This window comes from Bombus vancouverensis, chromosome 14 (genome assembly GCF_051014615.1).
Source record: "Bombus vancouverensis nearcticus chromosome 14, iyBomVanc1_principal, whole genome shotgun sequence".
NCBI classification, from domain to species: Eukaryota; Metazoa; Arthropoda; class Insecta; order Hymenoptera; family Apidae; genus Bombus; species Bombus vancouverensis.
In genome coordinates, this window is record NC_134924.1 from 12,900,136 (window position 1) to 12,922,126 (window position 21,991).

A 21,991-nucleotide genomic window follows, 5' to 3' on the forward strand; every position below is an offset into this window, starting at 1 on the left:
GGTAACCGATGTGATCGGGGCTCGATCGACATTCGCTGGAAAGGCCAGGTATACGATTTCTGACTGACAAATATTCCTCGACATTTGAATAGCCACGATGCGTTATGTATTACATTTCATAAGCGCCATTGCGATATAGCCTCTATCGTAAAACGAAACACGTTACAATTTAATAATCGATCGTAAACGATAAAAATGATCTCGTCGAAAGTCGTTGAATATATTTTCTTCTATCACGATGTACGTACTTGTTCGAAGAAACGCAAACGTACGTAACAGGAAATTAGTAGTAGGAAATCTAACGAATAAGCGGTATTTAAGTGGGAACGATCGGCGCAAGAATTCGTGCATAACGAGAATCCGAAAAATCGAACGGATCGTAAGAAAAACATAGATGGCGAGGTGCAATTAGTTTGTCGATTTTTTTTACGGAAGATCGATCGTTCACGGTTGAAATAAACTTTTCCCGGAGAAAGATATTCTATTCGAGTGATAATGGAAGATGTGACCGATGAAAGGTCGATGGGTCCTCCGCAATAGACACTGTCGGAGACGTTGGTACACCTCGGAAAGGTATAAAAGGCTCCGTCTAAGGACGAAGTGGCTCAGTCGTTCGAAAAACGATCGAGGGTTCGGAATCCGTCTGTCTGGTAGACCCTCGTGCGCGCCTCTTCGCTTTTTCCAATTCTATCAAACTATCGTCCCCTTCGTTCTAACTACCTATACTCGGAGATCGGACACGATTACCATTCGCGTTAGACGTCGAGTTAGTTAAACCTGATACTCGTACTACGGAATCGTACTACGAGCCAAGGGAACGCGACGACCGATACATTGTACGAAACGAGAAGAGTTAAGAGGCCGTTAACGAGAGGGACGCGCGTGAGAAAGAAGAAAATAGAAGAAGAGAATAAGTTCGCGTGACTAACAAGTATGGAGGATAAGAAATAACGAAGAAGAGAAGAGATCGAGTGAACTGGAATCGACAGAGGTGATATCTCGTTCCTATCGGTTTTTCTCCCTTTTCTTCTTTTTTTTTCTCTTCCTTTTCCTTTTCGTTTTGCGATCGGCAAATTTGAGAACGGCTGAAGATCGACGAGCGGCCAAAGAATTACGAATGCAGGAGCGGAGGTTCGAAAACATAACAAAGTTCGAAAGACAAGTGTACAAGACGGAACAGGTGTAGAAAAATATTAAAAGAAGGGGGAGGGAGGAGAAAAAATAAGAGCAACGCGACGAAGAGCGGGATTAGTGGAAGAGGAAGAAAAGAAAGAAGGGAGAAAAGGTAGAAGAGCAAGAGGGAGGAGAAAGGAAGGAAGGAAGAGAGAGTGGTGAGGAGCGAAAGAAGAGAAAGAAGAGGAAAACGAGGTGCCGAGAAAGAAGGCCGGAGGAGAGGAAAAAGGAAGGAAGGAAAAAGAGAAGAGGCCGCCGAGTGGCAGTGGAAAAGGAAAGGAGAAAAGAAAGAGAGAAAGAGGAGAAGCGTGAGCAAGGAGAATAAGAGAGGTGGTTCCGAAGGTGTTCCAGAGGGACAAGTTTTTAGAGTGCACTTGCTTTTCTTCGTTCGGGGGCAGAGGGTGAAGAAGACAACGATGGCCGGATGGTGGAGCCTCGGTGGTGCTTTTCTTCTGCTTTTTGGTATTCTCCTTGCTTCCTATTTGTACAAGATCAACTGGATCAAGGTGAGTCCTCTTCGATACCATTGCCCGGTTTACCTACTTATATCGCATCTTTTACTCCGCTTCTCGCCACTGTTCAAATTCAAACCGATCGATATTTTCCGTTTGTAAAAGAGATTCCAGAGTAATTGAAATTACAGCAGTTTGTTAAATTATCGAAATAAAATATTATTAATTACGTGACGTCGAATTGAAATGAAATAACGACGAGCTGCCGGTAAATTCTATTCTATAAAAGAATGTGAAAAAGTGAAAAGAAAAGACAGAGAGAGAGAGAGAGAGAGAGAGAGAGAACCACGTTGGATTTCCATGAAATTTCCATGAAATTTCGATCGAGACTGAATCGACGTTTTAAAGTTACGCGTACCACGATGTTTCGACCGTCGCCAAGTATCCTGCTTTTATCGATTTAATAAAGAATAAGAAATAGATATCGTCAAGTATTATTATCTACGCATCAAGGGCTAATAACTCTTTTGTTGTATATAAGTAAGATAAAATTACCTTCGGCGAAACGTTAACGCCTATATTGATTCCTCGAAAACGTGAAAGTGGAAAAGAAGATTTACTAAAATTTGTCGACGCTCGCACTCTTTTTGTATTTCTATTAGCCGAATCCATACACTTTTAACGCAGGTGCGTACAGAAGGCAGCACGATGACATTATGTTTACAAACGAAGAAGCAGATTTCTTTTTACGCGTGACGCCAGAAGAATATCCTTTTTCTTCGTATCAGCGATTCTTTCTATCCGCAAAAAGGAAACGCGATACGCTTCCATGTTTTGCACGTCATAATCTTCAGTTTAGCGAACGATGATTTTATCGATGTTACTATCGCTTTATGAAAATTACCACTTATGAAAATTACCACTTTGTTGAAAATAATAAAAACCGTTATATGTATTATTAATTTTTTATTAACAAAAAAGCTCCACGGATAATTGGCTCTGATCTTTTCAGGACCTAAGATTCGAAGGTGACAACAAAAGAGTTTTAGCCAATTACTTGGAATCGAAAAAGCGTAAATTGGGTAAGCTTCCTCCGGTTTATCCGAACGGGTGGTTTGCCCTGTTAGAGAGTTCTCAATTGGACAAGGGTCAAGTAAAACACGTAGCTGCTCTCGGACAGAATTTTGCCGTCTTCAGGTATTTTGATAAATTAATTTGTAAGAAGAAATACCAACGACCGTATATTCGGCTAGAATTAATTAACGTAACGTAACGTAAAATTAACGTAAAATTAATTTATGTAAATATTACGATAGATGTAAGAAATTGTTAAAAGCGCAATCTCCTTTTTCGTCGATATTTATATATGCATGGGAAAGTAAAGGGAAAACGTGGTACGACCAGAGTATCAGTGCAAAGGTAAGTGGAAAAATGTCGTAGAGCGAGGATTTCCGATAAAAGTTTCGGTTTTTTTTTTTTTTTTTTTTTTTTTTTTTTGAGAAAATCGTGAAAATGTACAAAGTTTCGTCGAGTACGTGTGCACTTGAGAGGCAATGAGAGTCGATTGGACGGGTTTCTTCGCACTTAGCCACTATGAAGTTCTATGCAGTACGCGTGCACTCGAGAGGTAACGAGAGTCTCGGTTGAACGGGTTTCATCGCACTTGGGTGAAGTATCGTCGAGTACGTGCGCACTTGACAGAGGTAACGAGACTCGGACGAATGAAATTCGATAGCCCGTTTCCTCGAAAGCGGATGCTCGTGTCAAAAATTCTCGTTTTATATGTTCAATCACCTTTCGGTTTCTTTCGAACCACCGAACACACACCTAGATACCCAAGTGCGAGGAAACTAGCCTACTCTGGCCGACTCTCGGCTACCCTACCTCCGCCAGTTTTCCAACTCAACTTTGCACGAGGGATCACAACCCCTTTCGGCTCGTACCACGATCTCCGGCATGTCTACCTCTATGTCTACCGTGTGTATAGTTGATATTGGCGTTTAACAATCTATACACGTTTAAAGAACAGATAATGGGACGGTGAGAATTTTAGACGCTTATTGCCCTCATCTGGGTGCGAATATGGCAGAGGGTGGCCGTGTAAAGGGTGATTGCTTGGAATGTCCCTTTCACGGTTGGCTATTTCGCGGTTCCGATGGACAATGCGATTACATCCCCTATGCTGACAAAGGTAACCCGATTTACCACCTCGATTTCGATCGTTCGTTATCTCTCTTATAACGTACGACCAACGTCGATCGGTATACAGCTAGCTTTTAATCGTCGTCCATTATAATCGTCGTTCGTTTCGTTTTAGTGCCACATATTGCCAGAACGAAAACTTGGAAAAGTTGCGAGGCTAACGAGATCATCTTCGTTTGGCACCACGCCGAGGGATTAGAACCACACTGGCAGCCGCAAACGATTAGTCACGTTTTAAACCGAACATGGCGTTATCAGGGTCGAAACGAGTTTCTTATCAATTGTCATATACAGGTCAGTTCAATTAGTTTGCGTGTAATTTCCTTGTCCTTTCCTTTTCATTTTGTACAAGTGGTTGGTCCATCTTGCGATAAAACGAACGGACCCGGATAAACGCTCGGATCTTGCTTTTTCCTTCGAAGAGGTTTAGTGCCGCTCGAATAGTTTGTACATGCTTCTGCGAGAAAATATCTAACGTTGTATCTCTATAACATTTAGAGATGATAGATAAATAAGGATAATCGGGGTAATTCGATCGATCATGGAAACTAAAATCAAGGAAACCAAGTAGCCATTAACGTTTAGATCGACGGCGATCTCTTAGTATCCTTCTCTTTTCTTTTTCCTGTTTTTAGATATCTGTTAAGTAAAGCTGATGGATATTTGAAATAGGAAATGGATCTTGGACTCCTTGATTGCAGCCTCCATGACGAATCCTAAGAATCGTTGCTTCGGGTTTGCACAGGTAAAGAACTCGTAACTATATATCATCGCTAGACTGTGGATTTTTAAGCGTTTACAGGAAATTTAAGAGTGGAAAAAACGCACAGAATGCGCCATATATATCCAGAGTATAAAAGCAACGAGGTTCGGTAGACGAAACAAATTTTCGCTCAAGCTCTATAAACTATTTCTCTAGTTGTGTTTATAAAAATACGAATTTTCATAGACGGGCGCAGCCTGATCCCCGAGCTAAAGCGCAATTAATATAACCCATAAGAAGAAGATCATTTTTACATTGATACGACTGCTTACAAATAATATTTAAGTAGACGGAACTTACGAAAGGAGAATGTCCTGTGTTAAATCGTATTAACCTTAGAATCTGACGTGACAAAATATCCATTAGAAGGTAGAATTCTGATGGAAAAACAAAACCTATAACGTTATCATATAAATATCACATTTTTTATAGGAAGTTGCGGAGAATGGTGCCGATTCGGCACACCTGAGCGCGGTGCACGGACCAGCGATATTTGCAAAAATTGCACGTATCTTCTCTGCTTTCGCTCGTCATTCGTGGACGAACGTCAATTGGGCACCGCATAATTCTTTCTTAGAATCTCAAAACTCGAACGGAACCGAGTCAGAGAAACAGGATGGTGAAAATTTAAGGCACAGAGCATACATGACTTTACGGCACAGACTGATTCTGTTCGAGAAGTTCCAAGTTTTACCATTGGACGTAAACGTTCAGCAAATCGGCCCAGGATACGTTGAACTCATGATGCACAGCTCTCTAGGATCCATGTGTATTTTCCAAACGGTGACACCGATGGAACCCCTCTTACAAAAGGTTCTAATTTTAATTAAAGCCTCGAGTATACGTTTAACACGGTCAAATCTAGCCATTTGCTTCTCCTCGTAATATACAATTCGTACAAGAAATAACATTCTCTTGAAAGAGGATGGTAACGAACTTATTTTCTAGAAAAAAAGAAAAAAAATTAATTTCGATAGTAGATAGTAGATAGTTGGTGATTGCCGGTAACCATTGTTCTTTGTAATACGACAACTGTACCGTCTTCTTTCTAATTGTTATTTGTATCATCAGGTGACTCACGTACTATACTGTCCACCATTGCTTGGTCCATACGCTAGTATGTTATTCCTAGGAGAGTGTTTAATGTTCGAAAGAGACGTAGCCATTTGGAATCGAAAGAAGTTCGAGAAACGACCGCTCCTGGTCAAAGAAGATAAAAGTATAATCGCTTATCGCAGGTGGTACGCCCAATTTTATTCGGAGCATAGTCCAAGTTATCATTCCGCTATCAAATCTTTACAATGGTAGCGATACCATTCCTGTTATAAAACATTTTCACATCTTTGATAACGCCCGCTAAATTTCATATCTCTGATAATTGTAAGAACGATAATATTAGCGATTATATTAAATAAATACATTTTAGTGCAATAAGATATCTTTATACATAAACATTGATTTTATTCGTATAACGTTAAAAATATCTTAAGAATAATTACAAAGTATAATGTATTTAATCTAAGAAAATCAAATATACGAATGATTATATTATTATTATTATTATTATCATCATCATCATCATCATCATCATCATCATCATCATCATCATCATCATCATCATCATCATCATCATCAACATCATCATCATCATCATCATCATCATCATCATTATTATTATTATTATTATTATATCTACATACTATATAAATATTCTCCTTCATAAAGAACGAATGAGCTTTCCATAAGCATTATTCGAGTAGAACTATTGTAATAAGTAGATCGCGGATATTTATGCAAATTCCTACTTTTAGGAATATAATTAGAAAAGACAAAAAATGGAATTTAAGTTAGATATTGTTTTACCTTAAATTAAGTATTACGAAACAGGTAATACTTAATTTAAGGTATTTTACCAATAAATAGTTTACTAATAAATACCGATTAAGAAATTAGACGAATTCACGTCATTTACAAAAGAACACACCCAAGTTTTCAATCCCTTTGTCCAGTTCTTTAAGTTTCAATTCAAACTTCGTTTTTACATTACTACGTTATTATATAGCTAATTACAATTATCTGTTACAAATCGATATAGAGATTTAAATTAATCGTTATATCCCAAAGCTTTCTTGCAAAATTTGTCCAAATACGAAACCTAGACGTTCCAACGGTTCTACAAGTTTTGTTATACATTTTAGTATTTCTCAAGATTTTAACGTTTTTCCTTCGTTCCGGAATTGTATTCATCGTCATTTCTTCGTCATATCCGCTCCATAAATCGAATAAGAGGACTACACTATCCGACGTTTAACGGACTGAGAAATACACTTTCAAACCATGCCCTAAAAGTTCTTTATTCGATTTTCCTCGCATAAATGCTTCATCGATGATATTAGACACTTTGAATAATTTGCTGCGCACGCGGTCCTAACTGTCCGCTACTACAAATAAAGGAGGTAGCAATTTACCATTTTCCTGACGTTGTTGTCTAAACTGTATAGCTGTGCGTAATTGCCAATGTTGACTTTCCCAAGGAGTACCACTATTGCGAACATAATATTCAATCATTGACATCGATCGTTCATCTAGAGTTTGCTTAAAAACAAGAATCAGTGTCTAGCAATAAAAGAAACTTTTTCTCACAGTTATCACATATATATACGAACAAGGAACAACTCGAGTACTCCGCGTTCCACATCGAGCGTGAAAATTTCAAATATAACAAATTCTTTGTAATCCAAAAATCGACAGCCTAATTTATCCTAATTGTAGTTTGTGCATATAAGCGTAGTATTTATAAACAAACATTCAAGAGGACTTCTTAACATTTACCTGGAATAACTAAACACGCTGCTTTTTAACATATTATTTAAACAAATGGATTCTTCTATAAAATAACGTATATCGTCTAATTCGTCATTGAGAAATACTAATTTCATCGATTTAGACAATCGCTCGATCTGCAGTAGTTTCCGAGATATTCGACAAAACAGATATTACAGCACAGAATTTGGAGACGATTTTCACTTCTTTAATATGGACAAATATTTTTATAAGAATCACATCATCTATGAATTTCGTCAAGATCGATGATCGACGCTTCACTATGTTCTCCTGTTAGACTTAGATCGATCGTTTAAAAGTTCCCACAGTTAGCCCAGGCTCAATGAAGGAAAATAAGATCACGTGATAGAAACACGGGTCACGTGCCGTAGCTGATTGGTTAATTGGATGCGTGGCGGTTCTTCGACGCCTGAAAAACAGTTAGCTTGCTGAACACAAAGACTCCGTTTCTCGTCGCGCAAGAGAAGAGCATGACTTCCGAAATAAACCTGGATGATGTAAGTAATTTAAATTTGTCGCGGCTTTTTCTTCTAGCCAATTGCATTTCACCTTGTACCATTTCCACATTTTCGCATTCGCTATCTTAAATCATAACCTTACTTGGATTAGAATTTTTTGTTATTCATCATTTAAACCCTCTCTTTCTCTTTCTCTCTCTCTCTCTCCCCCCCCCCCTCTCTTTCTCTCTCTATGGTAAAAATATCTAGTTAAGCAAATAACTGTATCTCCTTTATAATTCTGTAACATAGTTTATTTTAGTTATTATCGATTTCTCACATTTCATTAGAATTATAATTCGTCTAAAAAATAGAAAAACATATAAAATCCAATGTGATACTGTCATAAAATTACGTAATAGAAAAAGTAAATATACTCATTACATATTGATGCAGGAAACATGTTCAAAATAAATTGATAGCTACGAATAATAATCTGTGTCTAACAATATTAACTTTTAACAACTCGTGTTTTTCTATAGAAAAGATGTGCTATATCGATCGAAATACTAATCTTTACATTTAACTAATAAATAAAGTGCCTAAATATGTCTATCTTTTTTTATGATATTAATCAGTATCCTCTTTACATATTAACAATCTGTTATTCTAGTATTAAAAACCTTATAGACGTATAGATAAAATTGATAAAAACATAACGAAAGACATTAAATTTTAAATTCAAATTTATACGTGGTATATTATTTCACATAATGATTAATAAGTTAGCAAGCGAAGAAAATAAAGTAATATATGCTAGAATATTCAAACTTAACCTCTTATATAATAAACTTTATTGTATACTATACATTTTCAACGATCACTTTACTTGCAAATTCAATAATCTATTTCAATTTAATTAATTATTAAATTATAATCAAGTGTGTGACATATGATACAAAAAGATCTTTTACGCTGTCGGAAGATTTTAGTAACCTAACCTATGTAATATTTAATTTATAATTAACTGTTGTTGAGTTAGAAATTTTTATTGTTATTATTACTATTATTACTATTATTATATTATTATTATTATTATATTATTATTATTATATTATTATTACTATTACTATTATTATTATTATTATTACTATTATTATTATTATTATTATTATTATTATTATTATTATTATTATTATTATTATTATTATTATTATTATTATTACTCCTACTACTACTACTACTACGACTACTACTACTACCACTACTGCTACTACTGCTACTACTACTACTACTACTATTATCATTATATTTAAATGTAATATATTTTTTTTATTTTAATTCCACCTTTTATATTTTATACATTTTTATATATATATATATAAAACTTCAACTTACATACAAACAACTTACATATATTTTCAAAAAGAGATTAATAATTGAGCCTTCTTTGTAACATGATTTTTTATTTATATCAAAATATATGTAATATTATGAAATAAATAATGTTAAATGTATTTTTCAAGAGGTCTTCTTTTATTCAAAAATATTTCTCTCCAATCCTGTTTCAAAGAAAATAAGGAAATTCGTAATTTGACAGACAGATACTTGTCACAATATGATGAGATAATTTTTAAAAAATAATTCGCTCTAATAATAGCAATTTCATGATGATTGCAAGAACGACGATGTAAATATCTTTCGCAATAGCGCCTTATATATTTTTTGCATATAAACTATGCGTTTCTATTTTATCTAATAATAGATATTAGAAAATTTTAACTAAAGTTCAAGATTACATTTAAATTTAAATATATTTCGATGTAATTCTTAAAATTTTCTCTTTTTAATACAGTTCCCAACACTGAAACTAAAACATGTGCATATTAAGGACAAAAGACGTCTATTAAGGACAATAAACACAATGTTGACAGATGGATGTAATTCTTTACAGGTATGCATTTTTTCAAAATACTTTTTCATTTCTATTCGTATCAGCTACTTATTGTTTATTTCTATGCATACATTCCTAGTTTCAATCTACGCGTGTGTACATAATTTTAAATTTGTTGGAAAATACTGCTTTCAGATAGTCACCGATTTTGACTTAACATTAACTAAACAACACGTCAATGGAAAAAAAGTTCTCAGTAGTTTTGGTATGTAAATTTATAAACATTATTTTATTGTAATCACCTATTAAGGCTTAATTAAATTTATACAGAGTAAAATTTAATACAGCTTTTTATTTATTGCCTTGTAATTTTGAAAAAAAAAAAAAAATAGGAATCTTTAGCAAGTGCAAGCAACTTCCAGAAATATATGCGAAGGAATCAAGTCGTCTTTATCAGAAATACAGACCGATCGAAATAGATCCTAATTTATCTATTGAAGTAAAAACAGAGGCAATGAGAGAATGGATGATAGCAGCAGAGGAAATACTGAAAGGAATACCTTTTACTCCTGATGAAATACCAGAAATAAGCAATATTTATGGAACACATTTAAGGGATGGTACTAAAGAATTTTTTAAAAAACTGCACTTTGTTAAAATTCCAGTACTAGTCTTTAGCGCTGGTTTAGGAGATATCGTCGAAGCTATATTAAAGAATCAAGGAGTTCTATTTGATAATGTAAAGGTGACAGTTGACACATACAATTTCCTCTATCGCTTTATCTTCTTTGCTTTTTCTAAACTTGTAGTAACAATGGCAGAAAGAATATATTCAGAGTTATAATATTCATTTTTAGATAATCTCCAATTTTCTCAAATATAAAGATGGAAAATTGGCAGGCTTTCAAAATGAAAGACTAATTCATGTTTTCAATAAAAACGAACATGCAATAGAACAAGACTATTTTAAAGTTCTTGAAGGAAGGAAAAATGTTTTTTTAATGGGTGATACCATAGGAGATGCATCGATGGTCGATGGAATGGTGAATACACGTGCTGTACTAAAAATTGGTTTTCTTTATGACAATGTAAGTACTATGTATTGCATCGTGTTTATTTATAACAAATAATTATCGTTGTATGTCTTGCCTTATAATTAGAACTTATCTACAGAAGGATCATGAATTCTATAGAAATGTTGATCTTTTACAGATTGAAAGCAGCCTAGCTTCATTTATGGAAAAATTTGACATTGTCTTGGTCGATGATCAAACGATGCAAGTTCCGATCGATATATTAAGACTATTGTTATAACATATAACAAATAATTAAATGTGATTTTCTAATTTTTATCACTTATGAAGTATCTCTTCCACTTAATATAAGTGAATATTTATGTTTTATGTGTATCCCACCCATTAAGTGAAACTAATCACCATAGTTTAATTATGATTTATTTAATTCAATTGTAACAGTTTAACGAAATTTATTAAAAGATATCATTTTAATGATAATATTGTTTCCCAGCGTGATTTTAAATGTTAAATATTTATAATGTATATATTTTCTAGTAAAAACTACTAAATTAATTTCAATAATCTCGTTAGAATGACTAAATAACATTTTTCGTAGAATAAATACATTTTCGTAGAATTTGTTTAAAAATCGAACAGGTCCGTACTAAAATTTTACACTATTGATATTTTTAGTGAAACTTGTCAAATTAATGAACGTATACGTACGTACATGTACTTATTCATAAAACTTTTTCTTTATAATGGCTATTATTATATTGCAGAAAGGAAAGAAATTCTGTTCTGCAAAATATAATAATAAAAATAACATTAAATGCAATTGTTGCTAATGATTATGATAAAATTCCCTACACGGACCACGAATTCATAACACTTTAGCACATTTTAGGAAAAAGTAAGTTGAGAACCGTTGATCAATGATTAGTCTTCAATACGCTCCTTACTAACCACAAAGTACTGGTGTCTCTCGTTTATTGAAGTTTGATAATTTTGCATTCCAAAAAGTATTCTGGCGTAAGTTATTTCTAAATTGCTTTTAATCGAGACAACTTATTTTAGAATGCTGAATTGTAATGCTCAATATCAACGAATTTTATAAAACTTAAAACTTGAAATATAATCTCAACTTATCGTGAAATAACTCCGATCTTCGACAAATACAATTCGACTAATCGATTCTAATCGATATTAAATATCCTAAATTCGATAATAAATTGCAAATCGAGTCAAGAGCATTTATATAAATATAAATTAATTTCAATTGCCTTTCTAATTTGATTTATAACCAATAAATCTAAGATTTCTTTTATAGGTATTATTAATCCCTGAAGAAATTACGAGGAATTGTCTTACGTAAAATTATATTCTAGAGTTAGTAATAAATTGAAAAATTAAATGAACAGTATAGCAGAAGCTTGTAATAATCTTAAAAAGGACTATGATGGGTGTTTCAAACTTTGGTTTTCCGAAAAATTTCTTAAAGGTGATTTAGACGATTCAATGTGTTCGAATCATTTTAAATTGTACAATCAATGCCTTCAGGTAACCAAATTAATATCTTCCTAAATTCACCGTTTTTAAAATCTAAACATTAAAATGTTATGAAACTGAAATATGAATGCGATTTCTTGAGAGTTATATTCTTTACAAAATTTTGTGAAAATGAACTTATGATTCTGCAAACATTCGATAAACTGAAATACAAAATAATTATTAACATCGTGTGATTGTACGTACATTTTCCGTTTTTGTTTCTCTTTTAAACCAGACCTTAAAATCTCATAAAAGATGTCTGAGATAAAGTAGCCTCTGTGCTGTATGGACAGTAATCATGAATTAAAGCAATGTACAAGTTTGAACATGCGGATTGCACAATTTTCCTCTTTTTCTGTATGAATAACTAAACAAAATTATCAGAATCGGCCATGATTTAATCCATTAATTTTTTAATTGATAATTTAAATAAGAATATATTATGGAGGCTTGCAAAGAATTGAAAGAAAAGTACGATCGTTGTTTTAATGATTGGTTCTCTGAGAAATTTCTGCATGGAATCAATGACGATAGTGAATGTGCACCTTTACTTAAAGTTTATACCAAATGTGTAGCGGTAAGTTAAAATGTTATAAGAAACTTGAATTTTTGAATTTCTAACCTTACTTTTGTTAGCTTATTATTGTGCCTATTTGATTATGAAAGAGCTAAATATACGATTAGAAAGAAATCACTTGAGAACGCGAACAATTATATAGAATCTAACATTTATATTTCAGAATCATGAACTTTGTAAACAATTTTTAAGATTAACCAGTCAAAATTAATCATTTTTATGCCTTGATAAAACTTAAATTTTATTGGACTTTCAATAACATAAAAAATAATATCATTACTACTAATTACTTTTGGAATTTGATGAAATTAATATGAATTTATTATGCTCAAATTCTATGTTGCTATTTCTAAATTTTTTGAAACGAATTTTTTATTACTTAATATTTCGTTAGAAAACAATTGTATTGTTACAATTTATAGGGTGTACTTTATTCATTATAATTATGTTTCAGCAAGCCATGAAAGATCAGAACATAAATCTGGACGAAGTGAATGTAGCTCATTTGGGAACAGAACAAGAGAAGAAAACTGAAAATTGACAATTATGATTTTAATAGGATTTTCTCTTAATTTTTCTTATGGATGTGTTATATATATATTTAAATAAATCATTATTTTTATCATAAAACAATTTACGCAATTGTGTTCTCATTATCATCAATAAGCACAAATATGAACATCAATGTTCAAATAGGTTTTTATTTGCCTATACAAAAGTTTTTAAAGATAATATCTAAGACTTCTTCATTACTGATAGCACCGGTAATTTTGCCAAGTTCTCTTGCTGCGTCTCTAATATCCTGTAAGGATATAGCCGTGTCATAAGTTGGTACTACAGTTCTTTCTAAATACAGTTCAAGACAATCTGAGACATGCAATAAATGATTTCTATATCGTGCATGACTGATTACAGGATTTTCTCGAGATGGATCTCCGCACCTGAAATTAAAAATATAGATTAATGCAATAAAATAGAAATGTTTTATTTGAACGAAATACTGTTTAAATTGTACTTATTACAGTAATTACATTTATTCGTGTAATTTATTATATTACTTGGTTTTCAATATTACAAAAATAAAATACTCACAATTCCTCGAAACACTTTCCTAATGCGTTCGTAAGCTCTTCTAAACCTTCTTGCGTCTTACATGATATAGGAACAACATTTTGCTGCCTCCATCTTTCTTTTTCTTCTTCTTTAAGTAAGTCTATTTTATTTAGTACAGCAAGAACCCTCTTTTTATCTATTCCCAAATAATTTTTATACTGTTCTAAAAACATTCCTACAGAAGTTTTTATATTATTTTCCGCACTAATTAAACATATAACAAAATCTGCTTCTTTTGAGTATTCTTTTGCCTTTCTAATACCCTCCACTTCTATTTCATTCTCCGGATTATTCCTGATTCCTGCAGTATCTGCAAGAATCATTGGATATCCACAAATATTTGTTGTTAACTCTATAACATCTCTCGTTGTTCCCGGTGAAGATGTAACAATTGCTGCATCTTTTCTAGAAAGAAGGTTTAGAAGACTACTTTTGCCAACATTAGGCTCCCCAAGAATTGCTACGTGTACCCCAGTGCGTAAAATTTCCCCTTTTCTTCCATCAGAAAGATGTTGCCGAATTTCTGTATATAATGTTTGCACAACAGTATTAGCATCTTCTAACACATTTGATGTTACACTGTGCTCTTCAGAGAAATCAACATAAGCTTCTAAATTGGCAAGAACATTTAAAAGCGTAATACGCCAAGAATCATAGAGACGACGGAGGGAACCACTTGCTTGATTAGAGGCCTGTTAAAGTTACAATAGGAAATGTTATAACATAGTAAATTCTAGTGCTACAAGGTGATTAAAAAGTATTCTTTCAGAAGGATATTACAGTAATTTCATTTGTACCTGCTGACGTTGTTTTTCAGTTTCTGCTTCAATTAAATCCCCTATACCCTCCGCTTCAGTTAAATCTATCTTTCCATTTAAAAATGCCCTCTTTGTGAATTCTCCGGGAAGTGCTAGATGAAAACGTAACTTTGAAAGTGCATTTAAAATTGATGTCACTACCGCTGGACCACCGTGAACGTGAAATTCTGCGCAATCCTCTCCAGTAAATGATTTGGGTCCTGAAATTCATTATTCATCGAATACATGAGTTTTTTATACTATTTATTTTCAATACATAATTTCGACAGACACTCGTTTGAATTAAACACTGAATCACATTACCTGGAAACCAAAGGCATAGACCCTTATCTAAAACTTCTTTTGTCTGAGGATCATGAATCTTTCTTAAGAAGGCTGTTCTAGGTTTTGGAGAAGATATTTTTGTCATTTTTTCCAATGCTACTAATGCTTCTGGTCCTGAAACACGAATTACTGCTACGCCGCATTTACCATATCCTTTAATACAAAAAAAGCATTTATCATTTAATGAATCGTTTCATAAATTAAAGTAGTTAAATTAAAGTATAGTGAATGCGATAGAACAGAACTATTACTGTAAATTAAATATAATTCACTTCAAGAAAATAAATTTTTTTAATTAAATAAAAACATAAATATATAGACATAATTAATATCTTTTCAGTTATATTGTATGTCAAATTGTAAATAATAATTTCATTTAATTCGTATTCATTTTCACATTGGAATTTATAGTTAAACACAAAGTACTTTAAATGTTTAAATTTGTGACTGCAAGACGCATGCGCAGTTAAAATTGGCGGAATGCTAAATGTTCCATCTGATAAAAAGCAGTGTTGAAGTGCACAGCTATCAAATGAAAATTTCTATATAATAAATGCATCGATTTTATAAAAATTTGAGCAATGCTAGAAATATAGAAGAAAGTGTAACAACCGGAAGAAAGTGCATAGATCGTAGAGGATCTATATTCACAAAAGTGTCTTTGCAGTAAAATTAGTGGAACAAAAATTCTGCGTCTCATTTTCTTCGAGCTGGTAGTTAACTTTCAAATGTTTTTATTTTAAAGTATTCGTAACATTTGTGTGCACAATATATAAACAGTAACAAACTTTCATAAATTTAATACGACGTTTTTTTTTTACATTTATTTTACATTGGCTTAGAATCAGGTTAGGTATTTAAGCACAAGTATTGAGCACGACCATTGATGAGGGGAATGTAAGATGGAAGTTAACGATTAATTGAAAAGGTTCGGTTTAATCAGGATACCGAATATTTTATCTACATTAACGCACTTTTTAAGTGTTTGACATTTCGTGATAAGTTTTAATAAGCTTTTATAGCAATGCAGAAAATAAAAATTGTATGTGTTATATGAAACAAGTTTACGATATGAATATTAAAGTGTAAATTAAGACAAAATGGCAGAATTTGGAAAGAAACTAATCACTAGTAAAGATATACAGAAATGGTGTAACGATTGGGTAGAATTGCAAAAAAATTTTACATATACAGATGAACCGCAATGTAAGAGAAGACATGCAGACGACGACGATAGTTATAATACTGATTCCGAGTTTGATTCCGTATCAGAATGTGGAACAAAAAGAAGGGTTGGTTTCCCGCTGAAACGTGAAATTTATCATCTATCATGTGAATGGACGAGCTGTAAATATGAAACCAATCACGTCGAGAGATTCGTAAATCACGTGGCCACGCACGTGTCTGATTTAAATACGCGGACCAATGAGAAAGAAATCGGTGTTTACATATGTCAATGGACTGGCTGTTTGTATGAGAGTGATGATCCCGATGAGATCTCTAGGCATGTTAATTACCATGCCTATCATACTAAATTGAAATGTATCGGATCAAATGTTCGCACCAGAATTAAATTACCTGTAAGAAGTTATCTACTAGTAGTAAATTATAAGTGACCATTAATTTTAATTAACCATTTTATTTCATAATTTTTATTCTACGATTCTATATTATAATTATTTGCTCGCTATAAATATTATTTTAATAAAAAATTGTATAAGTTTTCTTTAAAAATTAAATAGAGATATAAAAATATTTGCGGGATTTATAATCTTAATATTTCAGAAATGTCGTAGAGATCCCGAATGGAAAAATGTTGTGGATCTTCCAGCGCCACTTCTTTGCCGTTGGGAAGAATGTCTGAAACACTTCAGAAATTATCAGTTATATTTGTATCATGTGGCTGTTCACATCGAGGAAGGCCCTAGAGGTAATAAAATTGAAGGAGGTGTAAAATGTAAGTGGACAGGTTGTGGCAGCTTATATCCCAATTTATACAAATTGAGGAATCATATCAGGCATCATACAAAAGAAAAGATCGTTGCTTGCCCTGATTGTGGTGCTACTTTTGCTTCCAATACAAAATTCCATATACATTGCAAACGGCAAATTCCAATTGATGGTAAGATAAAGAATTTCCGTTAAACAATTCCTATAACTATCACAGTCTATCCAGATATTATGTATAGTATTTTCAATTGTAGAGGATCATTAAGCCAGTTAATTACAAATATTTGTCAGAAATTTGATATGCAAATAGATATGGTCATTTTAATATAATATAATAATATATTTTTAATATAATAACTTATTTTGCTAAGTGTCACATTTATAAAAATAACTTACTTTAATTATTATATTAGTTCAGGGATTCCAGTGCTCCCATTGTAATAAGTTTTATCCAACTGAAGGAATTTTGAGAGATCATATGCGAATGCATGTTTTCAATTATAAATGCACACTTTGTGATATGAGTTGTGACTCACCAGCCAATTTAGCCAAACATGTTAGATATCGGCATGTCTCTACCAGGAGTTTCCCTTGTCAGCTCTGCAATCATGCTGCCAAATCTCAACAGGATCTAGATACACACATGACAGTTCACACAAAAGGACCTAACTTTTCGTGCCATTTTGAAGGATGCCAATATAAATGCAAGGGCGCATATACTCTTGATAGGTACTGGAACAATTTATTTCCTGGAAATTCAAATAAAAAGGGCCGAACAAATTTTAATGTATTTCATTTTGATTGTTCGAGAAAAAGAGAGAAAGAGAAAAGAAAGGGAAAAACTTCAGTTTCTTCATGGCGATAAATTTATATTTTAAGGCACATCGAACGAGTTCACACTATGCAGGTGCGATGGTATTGCTGTCATGAATGTCCAGTAAAATATAGAAAAAGCTATAGACTAACGAGACATTTAATTGAGACGCATCAATTGCAATTACCTAGTGGTCATACACGATTCCAATACAGTCACGATGAAGATGGATGTTACAGATTACAAATGTTCAGATATGAAGCTGTTGAAGAAGAAACAAATCCTTCTATTAACCACCTAAAATTGCAAAATAAAAAATTTAAAATCAAATTAAATAAAGATGCCAGTGTGCCTCAAATTCAGGTAATATGGTTGTTTGCAATAAAGTTTATAAATAGTTGTAAAAGAGCTTGATGTTCGAAAATGTTATGTTTTATCTATTAGGTTTTTGAAGATTTGGATGAAAATGAAGAGGAAAATGAAGATAACGAAGTGCAAGAAATGTCAGGGGAGAAAAATGACGAAGGAAAATCTATGCCAGTGATATCGAATATTCTGATAACGATCGATGAAACTGATGCCGAGGGAAATATAATTAGAAGTAGAGTTGTGGAAGCGCAAGAAACTATGGAATTGCCACCCACCGAAGGATCACCATTAATTTTAACATAAATTTATTTCACAATTGATTCGTACAATTTTTTATTAAAATCCAACAGGAACAAAATTTTATATATTTATTATAAATTGGTAATGATTTTTATATTCTTTTGTATTTTATATTGTTTCTCTTTCATAATTATTATTAATTAATACTTTATGTATGTCCCATAAAAAGTTTATAAATCGATCAATTTGGACCGATGTACTTAATTTCTTTCGTATGAGACATATAATTATAATTTCATTTTAAATAAATATATCAAATATGTTTTGTTATAAATAAGTCTCTTATAAACTAGGAAGATAATCGAAGATCAAAACAAGCTTCGTCTTCTATATCTAATGAAGCGGGTGTATCTGTAGCCGCAATTAATTCACCATCAAAATACAGTTTAATTTTTGATTCCTCGACATCAAATTTTTTAGCACATTTCTCTAATAAAACTTTAAAATCATTATCTCGTTTAACAGAAACAGTTAGATTTTTCTTGCCTGTTGTTTGTATTTTTATTGCACAAACGTTTTCATTGTTCGTGTCTTTTCGAGGCATAGTGTCTGTACTGTCCCCCTTAACAATGCCTCCCTCTGTAAACATTTTTTTCTATTTTTATTTGAAAAAAACGTTAGAAGAAACTATAACTTTGTGCGAAGAAGATCAAAGTGGCAATGAATAATTTACCGAGTATGTCTATCACAGACAAATTTATGGATGCTGGTGTATCAGTTCGTTTAATAGTTACATCTTTTTTTGTTATTAAAATTTCATCTACAGATACTTGTTCTAAATTAGCAAAATATTCAAAAATTTGTCGAAAGTTTTCATTCTAAAACAATGGAAACATTTTTATTTTCGAAATAAAGAGGTAAACAATAAAATTAATAGTTTTTTAAATACTTAATTAGTGTGGCATAATTGTAATAATTTCATAAATATGATTATGAAATATATGTAATTACATTTTGATTACGTACCTTACAAATATTCAAACGATGTATGTCCTTTGATCGCCAAAGGATTTTAATGTTTATTTCATAATTCTCAGTCTCACTAGAATGTGAATTCTCTTGTGTACCACTTTCAATTACAAATAAATCATTTTCAGGTGATTTTGGTTTTCCTTCTATAGAAACGATTTCTAGATCTGAATCTGCCTCATTGTCAGTCTGCCATGCATTTCTTTTCTAAAAAGAACAGCAACGAAATTGGATATACAACATATTTCAATTAATTGGATTAATAATTCCATGGGTTCATGAAAAGAGCGTTTGTCTCTAATTGTTTACTTGTCTTTGTCTTGCCGATTGATGACTAGTAGTGTTTCTTTTACCTCTTGTATTACGATTTGCTTTTTGTTTTTCTACTTTTCTTGTTGTCCTAATTTTGTTGGAGTCTTCTAGAATTCTGTAAGGTAATAGGAAACTTCAAGTTAGCATAAGATTATAGCGAAAAGGTATTAACGGTGTATAATACATGTAATTTTTAATTATAAAGCTAATCATAAAAACTAATTTGTTATGAACTTCATATGTATTAGATGTGCACCAACTTTTTGTTATTTTTTTGCACCTTCTTCTTCTCATCCTCCCCCTTTTGGTCGTTATGTCGTGGTAGTTGCGGCTTTCTCCTTAAGGCTATACGTCAATTTTTAATTATATCATCTGTTTTTATGTTATACCGTAAATTAATAATTTAAAAACATTACTAACAATAATATCAATAATTATTATATACGTACCATTTAACTTTGCAACAGAATTTAAGTACATATCATCATCATCGTCGGATGAACTTCCTAATTGAAATGTTTCCATTATTGTCCAATATTGTTAACAATATTATGATGTAAAGAGGAAAGTGAATTGGAATAGTACAACTTTTACTCCGACATTCCTTTACCTCACAGTAAAAGAGGGTTAGATATTTAACGAAAGTATTACTTTTCGTACACTTTCAGTTACACAATGTTTTCTATGCACTATGTCAAGAAGGAAACGAAATTTAAGTAACAACATTACTATTTAAAGAATTCAAATGAATAATGCATATTGGAACAGAATAAATGGGTTTTTCTTCGATATCACGAACTTTTCCTATTCTAAATTGTATTTTAAATTGTGATTGCAGTGCCATCTTCATAGAACGGCACGATTTAATTGATCTGTTTACTGCAAGTTACATATACAATAAAGAATACTATATGTTACAATGTTTATAAAATCATATAAAAATGAATGTAAAACTCGATAGCTAAATAAAAAAATGTTTATTATTCATTAATTACAATATTTCTTATCATTAACCATCATTGATTTACAATATTTCAAGACTATACAACTTCGGTACTCACAGTATTCTTTAAAATTCAAATTTCGAATGTAATAAGGGAGGTAAATAAATCTGATACGACCGTTTCCAAATTTTTCATTAAAATTCACTTTTGTGTAACATACTAATACAGTCTTAAAAACACTACGTTGCTTCTAATTTAATAATACTCAAACGTATTAAACGTATTACAGGGTATTGATGATAGCCAGATGGTTCGAATGAAGTAGAGATGATTCCACATGAAAAAACAAGTCGAGAATATCGAATAAAGGTTTTTCATCCTCGAGAAAATCAAATTTAATCAAATTTAAAAATAGCATATGTGAATTTGGCTACCAGTACCAACTGGTAATTGAACTAAACAATCAGCAGAAGGTTATCATACATGCGAAAATAAGTGAAAAATGTTGAATAAAATTTTTCCGTTTAAGGCCTCGTTTTCAAGAAAATAGTTTGATACACGCACGCTTGATTAATTTTGAATTTTTATTTTCTCAAAAATGGAACGTCCTATGACAAAATTTTACGTTACATTTTTTACTTACTTTTACCGATACAATTATTTTTCATCTATTATTCGATTCAATCCGGTTCGAAATTAACAAAGTTCAAGTATACTTGATAAATATTCAATCTTCAATTTCTCGAAAACGAAGCCTTAAATGAAAAAAATTTCATTCTATGTACTTCGTTCTATATATTTTGTTCTTATTCTTTTATAAAGAATAACCCCACTTTGCCTGTACCATCTGAAACACCCTAATACTGAAACACCCTGTACATTTAATTATACGTCAAACAATGAGATTCATTTCTATTCAAGTTATAGTCCAAATTAAGTATCTAGTACAAATACATTTCAATTGATTGGCAAATATATTTATCAATAATTGCTTTAATTTATACTATTTAAACATTTAAACGAAGACTATCGTCGCTCATAAATATTCCCTCTCTTTCTTTCGTTGATACAGGCCATTGCGATTGGTGCGTAACTTGTGACGTAAGTGAACGACGGTTCCACCCGTGGTCCGTGGTCCGTGGTCCTCTTTTATCTCTTCAGATCCTCGG

The 21,991-nt window shown here is 32.2% G+C and overlaps 6 protein-coding genes across 11 annotated transcripts; 4 read left to right on the forward strand and 2 right to left on the reverse strand.

Annotated features, from left to right (window-relative positions):
• Positions 1-627: 627 nt before the first annotated feature.
• nvd (cholesterol 7-desaturase nvd) lies at positions 628-6,037 on the forward strand. The gene is made up of 6 exons (XM_033333165.2): positions 628-1,679; positions 2,638-2,822; positions 3,650-3,816; positions 3,943-4,121; positions 5,023-5,403; positions 5,662-6,037. Exons 1-6 carry the CDS (start codon positions 1,590-1,592, stop codon positions 5,896-5,898), a joined length of 1,239 nt encoding a protein of 412 aa, XP_033189056.1. The 5' UTR covers positions 628-1,589; the 3' UTR covers positions 5,899-6,037.
• A 1,755-nt stretch (positions 6,038-7,792) lies between these two features.
• Positions 7,793-11,117, forward strand: cN-IIIB (cytosolic 5'-nucleotidase IIIB). Of its 2 annotated transcripts, none has more exons than XM_033333074.2 (6): positions 7,793-7,931; positions 9,727-9,825; positions 9,961-10,030; positions 10,158-10,510; positions 10,623-10,853; positions 10,978-11,117. In XM_033333074.2, the coding sequence occupies exons 1-6, from the start codon at positions 7,905-7,907 to the stop codon at positions 11,077-11,079; spliced, it is 882 nt and encodes a 293-aa protein (XP_033188965.1). In that variant the 5' UTR covers positions 7,793-7,904; the 3' UTR covers positions 11,080-11,117. The 2 variants fall into 2 exon arrangements, with proteins under 2 accessions (XP_033188965.1, XP_076480401.1); XM_076624286.1 differs by lacking the exon at positions 7,793-7,931 and adding an exon at positions 8,152-8,298.
• Positions 11,118-11,678: 561 nt separating this feature from the next.
• On the forward strand, positions 11,679-13,542 carry LOC117156230 (TP53-regulated inhibitor of apoptosis 1). Of its 2 annotated transcripts, none has more exons than XM_033333076.2 (3): positions 11,679-11,813; positions 12,112-12,341; positions 13,364-13,542. In XM_033333076.2, exons 2-3 carry the CDS (start codon positions 12,195-12,197, stop codon positions 13,448-13,450), a joined length of 234 nt encoding a protein of 77 aa, XP_033188967.1. In that variant the 5' UTR covers positions 11,679-11,813; positions 12,112-12,194; the 3' UTR covers positions 13,451-13,542. The 2 variants fall into 2 exon arrangements, with proteins under 2 accessions (XP_033188967.1, XP_033188968.1); XM_033333077.2 differs by lacking the exon at positions 11,679-11,813 and adding an exon at positions 12,568-12,909 and having other exon boundaries at positions 12,142-12,282.
• A 47-nt stretch (positions 13,543-13,589) lies between these two features.
• Positions 13,590-16,066, reverse strand: LOC117156227 (5-taurinomethyluridine-[tRNA] synthase subunit GTPB3, mitochondrial). Of its 2 annotated transcripts, none has more exons than XM_076624283.1 (5): positions 15,986-16,066; positions 15,144-15,317; positions 14,820-15,040; positions 14,002-14,714; positions 13,590-13,850 (listed from the first exon to the last, which is right to left on the reverse strand). In XM_076624283.1, exons 2-5 carry the CDS (start codon positions 15,247-15,249, stop codon positions 13,610-13,612), a joined length of 1,281 nt encoding a protein of 426 aa, XP_076480398.1. In that variant the 5' UTR covers positions 15,250-15,317; positions 15,986-16,066; the 3' UTR covers positions 13,590-13,609. The 2 variants fall into 2 exon arrangements, with proteins under 2 accessions (XP_076480398.1, XP_033188961.1); XM_033333070.2 differs by lacking the exon at positions 15,986-16,066 and adding an exon at positions 15,777-15,915.
• A 198-nt stretch (positions 16,067-16,264) lies between these two features.
• Hinfp (Histone H4 transcription factor) lies at positions 16,265-18,788 on the forward strand. The gene is made up of 5 exons (XM_033333069.2): positions 16,265-16,744; positions 16,950-17,286; positions 17,528-17,843; positions 17,994-18,291; positions 18,373-18,788. The coding sequence occupies exons 1-5, from the start codon at positions 16,265-16,267 to the stop codon at positions 18,598-18,600; spliced, it is 1,659 nt and encodes a 552-aa protein (XP_033188960.1). The 3' UTR covers positions 18,601-18,788.
• On the reverse strand, positions 18,586-21,903 carry Rad60 (DNA repair protein Rad60). Of its 3 annotated transcripts, none has more exons than XM_076624285.1 (7): positions 20,940-21,903; positions 20,328-20,384; positions 20,139-20,223; positions 19,876-19,993; positions 19,564-19,773; positions 19,271-19,415; positions 18,586-19,176 (listed from the first exon to the last, which is right to left on the reverse strand). In XM_076624285.1, the coding sequence occupies exons 2-7, from the start codon at positions 20,356-20,358 to the stop codon at positions 18,887-18,889; spliced, it is 879 nt and encodes a 292-aa protein (XP_076480400.1). In that variant the 5' UTR covers positions 20,359-20,384; positions 20,940-21,903; the 3' UTR covers positions 18,586-18,886. The 3 variants fall into 3 exon arrangements, with proteins under 3 accessions (XP_076480400.1, XP_033188963.2, XP_033188962.2); XM_033333072.2 differs by lacking the exon at positions 20,940-21,903 and adding an exon at positions 20,489-20,712; XM_033333071.2 differs by lacking the exon at positions 20,940-21,903 and having other exon boundaries at positions 20,328-20,712.
• Between the last annotated feature and the right edge of the window lie 88 nt (positions 21,904-21,991).